The sequence below is a fragment of the Cladophialophora yegresii genome, assembly GCF_000585515.1.
Source record: "Cladophialophora yegresii CBS 114405 chromosome Unknown aczIN-supercont1.2, whole genome shotgun sequence".
Lineage (NCBI taxonomy): Eukaryota > Fungi > Ascomycota > Eurotiomycetes > Chaetothyriales > Herpotrichiellaceae > Cladophialophora > Cladophialophora yegresii.
This window is the reverse complement of record NW_006913046.1, coordinates 1,682,784-1,696,274: the sequence shown is the minus strand read 5'-3', so window position 1 is coordinate 1,696,274 and position 13,491 is coordinate 1,682,784. Positions and strand designations below refer to the sequence as shown.

Sequence of the window (13,491 nt, the reverse complement as noted above, 5' to 3'; positions counted from 1 at the left end):
GAAAGCGTGGCAACGCGACTCTGGCAACGCGCTTTCACGTGATCACCTCGCTGCTATTTGCAATCTGTCCAACAACCGAATCAACGTTGACTTGACACTGGTGACACCGTGGTGACCATGACGTCCCCGTGCCAAGTCGCAAGTTAAGAGAGACTCTAGCCGCCTCCCGTCGGCAGTTGTGTCTTTATCCCACCTTACACCCGGAGAGTCGCCGTCGTGGCTGCGACGGCCGAAGCTTTTCGTGGCTTACAACCTTGGCCCAAGCTTGGTGGCAGCCCATACGGTAAGGCCATGCCGACGCAGTACTGATATAGGTCATTCATTCGCTGTGTTCTGGCATTGGCCGACTCCACTCCTTTCCGTCCTGTGAGTACTCGCCGTTCGAACTGTGCACGCGGCCTTGTGCGCCCTCGAAATCGGGTCCGTACTTGCTTTTATTCCCCATCCGGGGTTCGGCAGATAGATCCTCAAAAGCGAGTACCTGTAGTCCCATGGGGAAGTCTCTACTCCAATCTGACGCCTCGTGCTGGCACACAACAAACTTCCCCACTGCCGACGTTGGAGTGGAAGACTCCGCATACGTCTCCATGGCAGGACAATTGGGAGGCCCCACGGCAGATCACACGGCCACTGCATGAGAGAATTCATGATATCTTGAAGCTTCGTCGTCTCTGCTGTTGCGACTTCTACCCATCAAAATCGTCTGGCATCACAAGAAATCGCTAGTCATAACCATAGAGCGGCGATACCGACCAACAAAACAATGGGTTCGATCTCACACATGACGCTGAAGCGCAGCCCGCTGAAGAACTCCGGGGCAATCGACCATCTCGAATATGTCGATGTAACGCCGATTATTGGGCGCGAATACCCGACAGCCAAACTCAAGGACATGCTCAATGCCTCCAACGCTGAGGCTCAGCTTCGCGACCTCGCCATCACCATTTGCGAGCGTGGCGTTGTCTTCTTCCGCGCGCCCCAGGATGACCTGACCGTTGAGGAGCAGAAGAAAATCACCGATCTGCTAGGGAAGTTGACGGGCAGGCCCGAGGATCATGGATTGCACGTCCACCCGCTGTACAACGACCCCAACAACATTCCCATGGCCGACGGCACGACGGATGAGAACATGTCAGTCTACCTTTCGGCAGCGCGAACTAGTGTGCTGACATACAGGAAGCTATGTGATCAACTCGGAAGCCATGAAGAAACTATATGCAACCATGAAGAACCGACCTAACAGCACGAGCGAGCCAAAAGACCTGAGCAGAGAATGGCACAGTGACTGTCTGTTCGAGGAATGCCCGGCCGATTTCAGCTTCCTGCGCATGCAGGATACACCCCCGTCTGGCGGAGACACTCTTTGGGTCTCTGGTTACGAGCTGTAGGTTGCCGTCAGCTCGTGCTCGTCGTGCAGTCACTAACTTCTTCCAGCTACGATCGCGTCTCCCCACCGATGCAAGCCTTCCTCGAGTCCTTAACGGCAACGTGTGCACAACCAGTGTTCGAGTCCGCGACCAAAGCCGGTGGTTATGAAATCACCTCGCCTCGCGGCTCGCCCCTGAACCATGGCATGAATTTCGCCCCCGTGCACCCAGTCATCCGTACCCACCCAGTGACTGGCTGGAAGTCCCTTTTCGCGGGTGTCGGCCTGCACGTCTCTCGGATCAATGATGTCTATACCTATGAAGATCAGATGATCCGGGACTACGTTCTCAGGTTGATCACGCGGAACCACGACTGTGTCGCGAGAATGCACTGGACAAAGCAGGCGTGTGCCATCTGGAGCAATGCGTGCACGCTGCATGCAGCCACAGTATGTTTCCCACCCCACGTCACTCGCTGCATCTATCCCCTACAATCTCCATTCTAGATCTTCCAGGATGCTGCTGACAGATTATTTCAATCTAGCCCGATACACATCTCGTCGATGGAAACAGAACTGGCGTGCGCGCCTCGGGTATTGGCGAAAGGCCATATCTCGATCCTGCGTCAACGGGGAGGAGGGAGGCCCTCGGTCTGCCCCGAGTCTAGCTTGCGAAACGATTGTGCGTGGATCATGCTGGCCGAACTGCGAACTGTGACGTCCCACCTCGGCAGCCCCCGCATTTACAGTACGAATGGCCAAAAGAAGCTGCGAGCCCTGGGCCTCGAAGGCATATAGTTGTAGCCGTCGATATAACTGAGCACGAGTTTTAGTTTCAATGGAGTGTATAGACTGATATCTTCAATGTATTGAGCAAATTCTCGCTCGTTCCTAATGTACCTTGCGAGCCTTGCCAAGCAGACAAGAAAGTTCACGTGCTCGACCGTGCTCTGCTATCCTCTACTGTCAAGCAGATTAACAGCACGCGCGCATCCCGCGATATATGCAGCCTTGCCAACGAGGCTGTGCTCCCCTTTCTCCCGATCTCCGCCCCCACGGGGCCCGCACGACGAGCATTTTGTGACACAAGACAACCCTTGTCGATCCGCGGCAGCTCGCGAGATCTTTCCCGTCTCTAGGACGATGCATCGACCTTGAAATCCCGAACGTCGAGAGAGAAGATGCCATCGCCGTGTTTCTGGAGCCGCCCCGTCACCTGTGCGGTCACGCCCTTGGGATGGTCCGCCACTGCCGCGAACAGGCGATCGTACGCACGGGCCTCTGCTTCCGACACGGGTTTCGGGGCATTGGCGTGTCGATCCCATTCAATCTTGCTAGCTGCCTGGAACGGCGCGAGGAACAGCTCCGGTCGCGTCGCGGTACCAGCAAGCGATAGCTGCTCCTCAGGACCAAGTTGATGTTTGGCAACGTGGCCGAAAAGCGTCAATTCGATGCCCCGCATGACATACTGTTTGTTTGCCACGGATTCGAATTCACGCCTCCACATGTCGATGTCCGGCAGGACGTCTTGCTTGAGGTAGACGAACGCGACTGAATCGTCCTGGCTCGCGACGCGGCGGACCACGTCGATGTCCTTGACGGCCTGCAGCCCGTGGTAAGCCCCGGACCAGCACGGACCCAGTCCATAAGGGCACGCGGGCGTGATGCCCACGATGACGGCCGGTCGGGCTTGTTCGGCGATGACTTGTTGGTCGAGCGCGTGGAAATCGACTTCGAGGTCTTTGGCCCGGGCTACACGTTTTGTAATGGCCGCCTGGTCTTTGTGGACGACATGCCCTGCCGGATATCCGATGTGCATGATGTGCGCCACGGTCGGCACGTCGAGCTGGTTCAACACGAAGAGCATATAATGACCTGGCGGTGTCAGGTTGGGATCGGTGGGAGCTTGCACCGTGAGCTTCGGGGCCTTGTGATCCGAATCCAGGAAGATGAGTGATTGACCAAAGTTGGCACAATGCGTCACCGAGCCGAGGCGCACCCAGCTCACTTTGCCAATCGAGTCGCCGGCGGCAAGGGTGACGTTGACTTCAAACGTCTTGGTCTCATACGTGGTGCTCTTCGGCGGCAGTGGGGCTGAGATGACTGGCCTGACGGGGCTTTTGTACAAGTAGGGCGGGTTGAAGATTTGCGCGTCGGTGTGAGAATTGGGTCCCATTGCCCCGGCGCCCTCGCCAGAACCGGCTGAGAACACTCGGCCGTCGGGCAGCAGTAGTGCGACGGAGTGATAGCAGCGATCGACATCCTCCGGAGCCATCCAGGTCCATTTTCCGGTCTTGGGATCCCATAGTTCCGCCCGGTGCTGCGGATTCGGATGATCTGTATTGTTGAACCCTGTCCCTGAAGTGCCTCCGGTCACCAGCACGGTGCCATCCGGTAACACAGTACCGTTGTGATGCGTCCTCGCAACATTCATGGGCGTTGCCTCCGTCCAGTCAATATCCTCCTCGTTTATGTTCAGATCCAGTAACTCGACCTTGTTGGTAGGTTGGCTGTTCGGTTCGCTGTTGACCCCACCTCCGATGAAAATGACCTTGCCCTTGTCATATTGAACCGAAGGGGCGTACTCACGCCAGGCGGCAGCACGTTGGGTCTTCAGCAATTTGAACTTACCCGAACCCGCGCCACCGTTGACCCCTGTGAGGACCTGCAGTTGTGCTTGTGGCCCTGTTATAAAGACATCGCCCTTCGGACTTATATGCATCTTCGGATAAAGGGGAGGAGGGTTTTTCAGGCCTTCGACAGGCATCCACTTGTCACTGGTCCGGACCTGCGAATTCGGGTTGCCCTGGTAGTTATTGGTCGAGGATCCAGACATAACGAAGGCGTTACCATCAGGGAGTGTGATCGCCGAAGGGTACCAACGACCCACTTCCTCCTGCATTGGGCCTATGTCGGTCCATGTGTCGGTGCCAGGATGGAATACACAGGCCTGATCACTTCCGAAGCCATCCTTGATATGCCCGCCGAAGACGATCACCGTCCCGTCGGGCTGATGGCAGTGGCCAGAGCAGAAGAGATTGACGCCATTCTTCGGCTGAGAGGCCGTCATCTTGCTTTGCTTGTTGCTGAGATCCAAGAGGTAAGCTTTGGTTTCTTGCACGTCCCAGTCTGTGGCTGTTGGGTTAGGGACCAAGGGTGTCCTTCGTCGACCCCAGTACAGGATCCTGGTATCAGGTAGCAGGGTGGCATGAGCGGCGACATTTTGGAGGTCGAACTTCGGTTCCCAGAACCCAATTTGTTGTTTGGACATTTTTGCCTTGGGGAATGTCTGACTCTGTCCTAACCACAGGAGGGATTCGAGTCCTCGAGACCAAAGACCAGAGACGGCACAACCGTGTGTCCTTGGGAATTGGTGCCGGCCACAAGTGATGGCTGTCGAGCAGAACAGATATAGCAGGAACAAGAGGAAGACCTCGAAGGATGATATATAGGCATTCGCATTCCGAGTTTGCGCCAAGCTCCTCGACCACGTCCCTCGCGCCTTCAGCATATAGATCCTCCAATGGACTAGTTCCACATCTCTCCCTATTTCTTTCAGCTCTTGATCATCACTGATCCGACTGATAGGGAACAAACGCCCAAGATGGCGTGAGGCCCCTCCAAACCCCGCTTGGTTCGTGATGTGAAGGTTTATCTTCAGCCAGCCACGAGCAGAGGCAGGCCAAGGAGGCCCTTCTGGACTCCTCCAACCTCCTTGGATATTTGCAGGTGGCACATCGTAGCTCAGCTGAAGAGCATCAGTTTATACTTCTTTGGCAGTGACAAAAGAGCTTAGAATGTGCTTAGCATTCTATAATTGCGATTGGTCCGGAACAGCTTGGTCCACGGTGTTCGCCACACAACGAGGTAGTACTGGTGGTGCGTATTGCACTGATACGATTAGAGAACAGCTCGAGGCGTGGTCGATCGGCGTTTTCGACGACCGGTGTAAACTTGCTACAATGTAGATAGAATCAAGAGATGGTTGACCGGCAACAGTGCCTCCAGGGTCAATACAATCTAAGCTTTGCCCAGTTTGCTCGTCAATGCATAAATGGACGGCACAAAGAAATACTCCCCACCCTTCATCGTCACCAGGCTCGAGATGTCGCTAATTGTGGTTACCTTATGGTCCTCGCCTTCAAAGTTGCATGTCAATTTCACATGGGGTCCCCGTTGAGCCACGAAAACGTCGTATCCAGCGTTATCTCTGGGAAAATTATCTTTATTTGCCCAAGCGATTTGGAGGAATCGAAAACCATTGTCAATGCTACTTTGATAGCATGCGAAGAGCAGACCACGCTTGTTTGTCGGCGCTTCGGAATATTCCTTTCCATACGGGATGCCACTCCGGATAATGCGGGCATTGAGGGCGAATTGAAGGTCGTCATCGCGAGGATTCATTTTGCGGATATGGGCGGCCATCGGACATATGCGATTGTCCGTAAACTTGAAGCTGTTGTCGCCTTTAGGATCGGTTGCTATGTCCTTTTCAAAATTACATGATGACGGGTGCACCTGTGCCACTCAATCAGTCCATCATCTCGCTGCAACAATCGAAACATCAAAGCAGCTTGTAGAGTAGTGCCTACCACTCGGCCAACGCCCCATCAACTTCGCAGCAAAGAGTGGAGCATTGTCGCAATGTGCCTTGGCGTGGTTCTGCTCAATAAATTTATTGAAACCTGCAACGTCCTGTTCAAGCTTGCGAAAGACGAGGAAACTGCCGTCAAACATCCAGTCTGGACGCTTGAAAGCGTTGCCTTGCGCTTCCGGCTTCGGGTGCAACCCAGGCGGGTCATTCGAGGCCGTGATTACCCTTTGTGCGGTGTGCATGAGTACGTCCTTGGCGAAGACGGCAGGCCGATCAATATCATCAATGCCTTCCAGCAAGGGTTGGGAAATCGCATCCTCGAAACCGAAGCTGAACGAAGTACTGGTTAACATCACGAATCAGCAAACTTCGAGCTTGGTTTATCTTACTGTTCACGGCCGTTGAGCTGTTTATCTTTAGGTCTGACTTGACCATCCACCCTGGAGTTCTCGGTTGTTGGCTCTGACGAGTAGACAATATCATTGATGACCGTCCCGTGGCCAAGAATCGCCTTAATGTTGTGCAGCTTGGTGTTGATTATGGCTGGGTCACTCCCAGCGATCTTCAAAAGTCCATGGATGTCCTGGCCGAACAGCGGGTGCCATTCTTCCAGAGGTGGATCGTGCATCTTTGATGGGTCTTCTTGCTTCATGCCCAAGAAAAAGGCAGGATCCGAGATCTTGATTTTCGCCAATTTCAGATCATCTCCACCCAGACCCGCTTGGATCTTTCTCAAACCTTCCATCGAGAAAGCGATCAAGGCGTTACAAACGTCGATTATCTCGCCTTTCGGTGTAGCATCGACCTTTTTCCAATCGTCAAGGACTTTAGTCAGATTTGATATTTCATTAGATTTGCCCAGGTCAGTCAGTTTCTGGGGGAATACTGTCTCTTGGACGATCGAGAAAAAGTAGTACGTCTCGTGGATTTTCGGGAATCCACGGCTAAACAGATCGCCCTGCACATTATTGCGAAAGTTGGCGTCGACGGGCGCCATTGCTGTGATACAGTGGTGATAGAGCGCTGTTGCACGTCCAACGTAGAGCTTCGAAGAAGACGAATTTGCTGGTTCAAAGTGTTGGTAGTGCGCAAATGTCAGGCACATACTGGGAGCCTGAAGGTACCTATCAGAAACTACCGACTCCATTGATGTCCGTGCTGCAGTTGTACACCTCAGATCTTTCAGCACTCTAATTTCCCCCTAGCGACTACCAACCGAGTAGGAAACATGCCGTCCAGTCTCTGCAAGCCACAACCTCGGAAGTAGGATAAACCAGAACCCTATCACCATGGCCTCTGGAGGAGCCTGGGGTCATCGGGCGAGGCCCATCATGGCTGGCTGAACATGCAGATCCAGATGTACATTCCGTGGCGGGCTGAATATTCAGTATAGACCTGGATAGTGCCATGTGCGACCTAGAGCTCGTCCAACTTCGCTCAAATCGGGAAGAGCATGTCCTGAGGAAGATGATCTCATCACGCCGCGCAGGAATGACATTGGATGAAGTGATATGCAGCATCACATGGCGTTCGGCAATAAGCGTGGGAGGCAGTAAGCGAACGGGAGGGTCAAAGGTCTAGATTCGATCACCGCAGCTTGTGGGCGTCTGTGTAAGGGTGTGTGGTGGAAGCTCAGCCTATAAAGCCACGGTCAGCGGTCCTATTGGAACCGGGATGGTGAATGCTCGCATGAAAAGTCAAAGGAAGACGGAGTACGGAGTAGCTGAGATTTAATCCGTGGTGGCGTTTCTTTGTAAAGAAGGTGGTTAAGTGAAGCTTTGTTTGGGTATCGTTAGCGGTGCGGGGGTTCCAAGCCCCGCATGCCCCGGGCTTCAAGTCTGTGCCCCCTGTGGCGCCTGGAGCTGTTCACCACCTAGCTGTGTGGCTGGGCAGCCAACAGTGACAAAAAAGTGAATGACAAAAGTGATTCATGGAAGGGTGAGGAGAGCACGGAGACTAAGCCAGAGAGTGAGCCAGGTCATATGATGCATTAGTAAAGCGGCAAGGTTACCGGCCCAAATGGGTCCATATTCGCCGCCTCATACCAACACCACCGCCACTGATTCGAACGCCGCCAGCTGCACAGTACACAGTACATCGCTCATCGCTTGAGCGCCTCACCACCGGAGGACGGATTCCACGCTCCTCTCTCCTGGATAGGCACTCAAGTACCTTGGCTTTCTGCCACGTATCCTAACAGCATCTTAGTCATGCGGCTCTGCGGTGCGACTCCCCCTCGTCGCTCCGTGATATCTGATGATCCTTCGCCTGCGTTCGTCAAAGTCAACATGAGCTCTCAGTTAACCCCATCAGAGACACGAAACTTGCACCATTCTGGCCCTTGTCGCCGTGTGACATAATCTTGTGCCAGACTCGCTCTACCCTCACCTGGAACGACGTCCATTCGATTCCACCGAGAGAGTTCTGGTCCTGGACCGCGATGCATGCACCTTCCATTCGAACTCGTCTGTGTACACAGTACTATATTTGATTCCCACGGTGCTTCAACTAATCTTAAGTTCGATTGGCCCACGCGGAAGTCTTGGCGCCGAGGTGCTAGCAAGGAGATTTCGGTCCCTGATGATGAGCCACTTCTTGTCGCTTCCTTCATGCTTTGATCTCTTCTGTGTCGGAAGAATGAAGGCCACAAGACCGGTACAGTCATTATGCTATTGTTCTTACGCGCAATTTCTCTCGCTACAGGATTCTCTGTTTCATGAGCCTCCCTGCTTAACCGCCGAGTTGGCCCCCTAGCACACCATGTGGCTTGTTTCAGGCTTCCCGTCGCTCCAGCATCGGCCGCTACTGCCACGCTTTTCCTGTGCTTCTCCACTGTTTTATCCTTCTCGCAAGTGTTGCGAGACGTTTCCGGCTCAGTTTCTGGCACAGCCCGCTCTAATTGTGCTGTGGAGATGGTCCACATCTTTAGAAGCCGTTCGCATGATTGGAATCCCGTTTCGAACGGTCAAGTCTTGACTTTTCGCAGTTGCGAAACTCCACGGTTTGTTCTTCCTAACTTCTCTCCTGATCGTCGCTGCCCTTGGGCGCAAGAGTCGGTATGGCTTCATTACCATCAACAAATGATCGGTCTTCCTACAGTGACAAACAGGTCGTGGCGAGCATGGACCATGGCAAAGAAGTTGTCGCAACCACCCAGCCTTATCCCGACGCGTACACATATGCTAATCCCAACAATACCAACAATGATAGCTCAAGAGGCGGAGGAGACGGAGGTCTTGAGGTTGTTAACGATCTCCTTGCGAGCGATAATGCGAGGCCAGCGTGGTCCGGACAGAATCCAAAACGGAGGATATGTGGGCTCAGCAGGAGGGCTTTTATAATTGTGATCGCAGTTGTGATGGCATTGGCTGTGGCTGCCATCATCGGAGGCAGTGTGGGAGGCGCGCTTGCCAGTAGAAATAATTCAGGGAGCTCTCAAGGTCAGGCTGATGCTGTAGAGGTGAGAAGGATATATCCCTCCTCCCTTCCCACTGACTGTGTACTGATATCTCTGCCGTGCAGTCGAGCAGCACGTCTGCAGCGACCACGCAGACCACCGCAACAGCAACCAGCACAACACCGACTACTACGAGTACAAACGAGCCGGTGATCCCCCCAACCATCTCATCGTCGTCGGTATCCTCGAGCAGGACCTCCACCTCCACCTCCTCTGCCGCGACACCCACTTCCTCCGAAGGAAGCTACAACTGCCCCTCAGACAACAACAAATCTTACGTCTCCTCCCTACTGAGCGATGCAACCTGGACTATCCTCTGCGACACAGACTGGCCGGTGGGCGTCGACAGCTTCAGCGGAGGAACTGTAGAGGACATCACTGCCGTGGTGGCGTACAGCATTGAATCTTGCATCGACCAATGTGCTGCATACAACGTTGCTGGCGGCCCTTGTGGGGCGGTTGTTTACGGCGCCAATATTACCCTTGCACTTAGCAGGGGCGGGGTCCAAGGCAATTGCTTTTTAAAAAGTGAACGCGGAGCAGAGAATATTTTTGATAATAGCGGGCAGGTAGAGGCTGCGTATCTATCCTCGCAATAAAAAAGTCGTGGTCGAAAGACGGCCAACTCAACTGCATACCACGTCCGGAGTGCTTGGACTTGATTGGTAACATACCTGGTCACCGAAGAAAATGCCTGGTACAATCCCAGCCTGACAGGGACAGAGCACCACCGACTCGATGCCAAAACGGGGATTCATAGCAGCATTCATGAATTGTCCGGCCCGTCACGTCGGGGGCCAACACCTGAAAGACGTCGAATGCTGCAAGTGCATCTCGTCGCCCCACGCCGCTCACGACTACTCAGCCGAGTTTCTCAGGTTCATACAGAGATAAACGTACTATCGAAACCTAGATCGCCATCCAATCCTTCGATCAAAACCGGAGCGCACGACTTCCTTGAATACCCGCCGATACAAGTCCGAAAGTCGGACCTGATGAACATCAGCTGACAATGGGTACAGCTTCTGGGGTTTTGCACTTCTGTAATCATTCAGAGAATCCTCATTCAAGGATTCTCTGGGTGAGCATTCTTGTACAACCATGGGCCAATCAATCATGCATTGTTTGCGGGAATACATTGATGTTCCCCGGGGCACAAGCACACGCTGAGGCTACCTGACTGAACTGAATAAAACGTTTGCGGGGCTGTCGAGGAGACCTGAATTCCACAGTACATTGAAGGATCCTCTACCCGTGTGGGTTTCCAGGTTTCTGGTGTCCACTCGCAGCGAACCATGTACGAGGAGGTAGAGGACAGGACGGACGAAGGATTGAACGAGTGATTGACTTGTGATATGGTTTGTTGGGATGAGGATTGTCGAGCATTGCATCTTCCCTAGACGGGCGCATAGAGCGGTCGCTATTTGGTGGTGAGTGGCTTTCGGGTGGCTTTCTACGGAGTAACGTCCACATATTCCAGCCAGGCGAATACATATGGCGCTAAGAAAGCTGACGGGTTCAGCAGCCGTGTGACTAGTATCTAAGGTCTCACTTACATACTGAGTAATGTGAGTACTGTATGGTTTACTAACTGGTGAGTCGGAAGCTTCCATAGCGCATGCAGCGTTAGTGGCATCATGAGCCCCTATCAGTGTCTTGGCGACTCATTATCTCTTGACTGTCAACTTTCTTCCACTTTACCTTCCCTTCACTCGACCCTCACACAGCAGCAAGTAGCACCTACCGATATTTGAAAACTGACCCATTTCTGGTGACTAAAGCATCCCTGGGGCCGCGTTCTCCTTTTATATTGGAGAGCGTCATTGGGTTTGTCCTTTCGTCGTGACCCAGCTTGGAAATACTCGGATGCTGAACCGTCAGCAAGTATTTGAAGCACAGCTTCTGGTGAGAACTTCTGCTACTCGGATATGGGCATGTTCTACAGGCCCTACAGGTGCTCAATGTCGCAACTCCGGCCCGTCTCGGGTGTGATGGACCGAATATAACCCTGCAGGAAGACCTATGACAGTGACCTCGTTGGTTCTACTTCATTTACGCGTTGTATTTTCTTTCAGGACTTTGCAAGGACTCTTTTGCCCCTTCTCCGTCCCCGCAAAGCCCGATCCAACCCAGTCTGGAGCCATGACCGCAATCCCTACCAGCGATCGATGAGCAGCGGTTACGGCTTGCCACTGAAGCCACAACACACGCCAGTGTTGGTGGGTGCACGACAGGGATAAATACCGAAAGTTCCTCATGGCAGGCGCGTCTACCCAGCTTCAAGGCGTCTCCTTTTTTCCTGTCAAGTCCAACTCGAAATCGTCGACTCGGACTATTCGCAGCGTCGACGTCGTGCGTCGGGTGACTGGTCGATAGACGCCTTGTCCTGACCTTGGGCTTCTTGTACACCGTCTCATTGATGGACCGTGCGAATCTCTCGAACGCCATTGTCGCTGGTATGGGCCTCGACGTGAGTTCTCCCGCGTTCACACAAGACGATGCTGCTTCTGGTGGAGCTGACACCATCGTTCCATCGACTGGGGTACCAAGTACATGCTAACCAAGATGCGCAGCTACGCCTTTTGGCAGCCAGTCCTCGGTCATTGTCGGTGTCTTCTTCCCCACCTACGTCCTACTGCAACCGCCTTCAACTGGTGTGATCCGAAACATCAGACCCAGAATCATTTTGCCAACTATTACACTACTGCGGGGTATGACTCTGCTGGCCTTCGGCTTCATCAGGGATTAGTCTCGCGCACTTACTGCCTAGGATGATCATATACGCAGAGAGATAGAGATGCAAACATTGCACACCAAGCTGTCGGAGTCATCTACCCTGTCCTACGGCACGTCGGGCCTGTTCAATATCACTCCCACGCACAATCCTAGCGCATTCGCGATTTTTGACCAAGTATTCTCAAAAAAGGTCGCTCCAACGATCATACAGCACACGCAACAGATCAAGAATATCCTGCGAGAACTCAAGCAAGCCGCCCAACGAGAAGCTTAAGGTGCCTGAGATCGCCCACGCGGCCTCGGACCCGTAGACTGTGGGCTCTGACCTCGTCACATCAGTCAACCAATACACGAAGTCGTCGGATGATGTCCAAAAAAGGGGCCTCAACACGAGGATCGTCTCGGACTCGTGCCGGATGATCCACCGGAAGAGGACCGTGAATTGGTACCAGTTGAGTTCTCGACGGGTCGCGGGCGCAGAGGCCAGAATGTCGGCCTTCTTCGCCTTGGACCACTCTGTCGCTGTCGCTTCGGCGAGACCCCATGCATAATCGTGGGCCTGCATCATCGGTAGGTCAGCTGGGCTTAACTTCACAACTTTGTAGTGGGAACTTGGGGTGGAGCTGGAGAGGGCTGTGGCCTGGGTGCGGTTGAGAGTGAAAAGAAGGACTGGCCCAATACAAATGGCAGAATAGGTATAAGTCAAGACAGTGCTCGTCCGTGCTTCGGGATATCACAAACACACACTCGCTCACTCACCTCTCTAGTCGTATATTCCCCGTCTCTCATGCCGACCAGGAAATCTCGCCACAGTGTGGTCCCCGGATTGCCGCCAGTTTCGGTACTCAGTCCCAGAGCCATGGCGCCGCCGCGCTGGATGGCCTCCACGATGCCCGTGTCGACGTAGCTGATCCAGCTGTCCGGGGCGCCGAGGTTCTTGCTGATGAAGAAGGTGATGACGCCCTCGATGGCGCGGAATTGGTTCGCCGCGTTGAGCGGGCCGAAAAACGTGCTCTGCATGTACCGGACGTAGGTGTGGCGGTCCTGCATGGTCGACGCTTGGATCTGGTCAAACGTACAGTTGAGGGCTCGTTGGCAGGCGGGCCACCCTGCCTGGCGTGTTTCGAGGGATGATGCCGAACGAGTCGCTGAGCCGGTCACGGTTGCGACGAGCGACGCCAGCGCGAAGAGTGCTTTGGAGAGCTGCATCTTGGGTGAGGACTTGATCTGTCTATTGGTTTCGGCTCAGCAGCGACAGCAATCACGAGAAGCGAACCTACGCCAGCGTACTATGCTCAACAGTCAAAACCGCGGACACTTCAAGACAACCTGAATGGC

General features: G+C 53.8%; 6 protein-coding genes across 6 annotated transcripts; 3 read left to right on the top strand and 3 right to left on the bottom strand.

Moving 5' to 3' along the window:
• Nucleotides 1-763: 763 nt before the first annotated feature.
• Nucleotides 764-2,034, top strand: A1O7_02534 (uncharacterized protein; the record flags this gene model as incomplete). The annotated part of the gene is made up of 4 exons (XM_007756565.1): nt 764-1,131; nt 1,181-1,384; nt 1,435-1,816; nt 1,912-2,034. The coding sequence occupies 4 exons, from the start codon at nt 764-766 to the stop codon at nt 2,032-2,034; spliced, it is 1,077 nt and encodes a 358-aa protein (XP_007754755.1).
• Nucleotides 2,035-2,501: 467 nt separating this feature from the next.
• Nucleotides 2,502-4,637, bottom strand: A1O7_02533 (uncharacterized protein; the record flags this gene model as incomplete). Its single annotated transcript, XM_007756564.1, has 1 exon — nt 2,502-4,637. One exon carries the CDS (start codon nt 4,635-4,637, stop codon nt 2,502-2,504), a length of 2,136 nt encoding a protein of 711 aa, XP_007754754.1.
• A 749-nt stretch (nt 4,638-5,386) lies between these two features.
• On the bottom strand, nt 5,387-6,957 carry A1O7_02532 (uncharacterized protein; the record flags this gene model as incomplete). The annotated part of the gene is made up of 3 exons (XM_007756563.1): nt 5,387-5,892; nt 5,959-6,290; nt 6,350-6,957. 3 exons carry the CDS (start codon nt 6,955-6,957, stop codon nt 5,387-5,389), a joined length of 1,446 nt encoding a protein of 481 aa, XP_007754753.1.
• A 2,061-nt stretch (nt 6,958-9,018) lies between these two features.
• Nucleotides 9,019-10,016, top strand: A1O7_02531 (uncharacterized protein; the record flags this gene model as incomplete). The annotated part of the gene is made up of 2 exons (XM_007756562.1): nt 9,019-9,420; nt 9,483-10,016. The coding sequence occupies 2 exons, from the start codon at nt 9,019-9,021 to the stop codon at nt 10,014-10,016; spliced, it is 936 nt and encodes a 311-aa protein (XP_007754752.1).
• Nucleotides 10,017-11,836: 1,820 nt separating this feature from the next.
• On the top strand, nt 11,837-12,166 carry A1O7_02530 (uncharacterized protein; the record flags this gene model as incomplete). Its single annotated transcript, XM_007756561.1, has 2 exons — nt 11,837-11,966; nt 11,991-12,166. 2 exons carry the CDS (start codon nt 11,837-11,839, stop codon nt 12,164-12,166), a joined length of 306 nt encoding a protein of 101 aa, XP_007754751.1.
• Nucleotides 12,167-12,334: 168 nt separating this feature from the next.
• A1O7_02529 (uncharacterized protein) lies at nt 12,335-13,362 on the bottom strand (the record flags this gene model as incomplete). The annotated part of the gene is made up of 2 exons (XM_007756560.1): nt 12,335-12,712; nt 12,913-13,362. 2 exons carry the CDS (start codon nt 13,360-13,362, stop codon nt 12,335-12,337), a joined length of 828 nt encoding a protein of 275 aa, XP_007754750.1.
• Nucleotides 13,363-13,491: the final 129 nt, after the last annotated feature.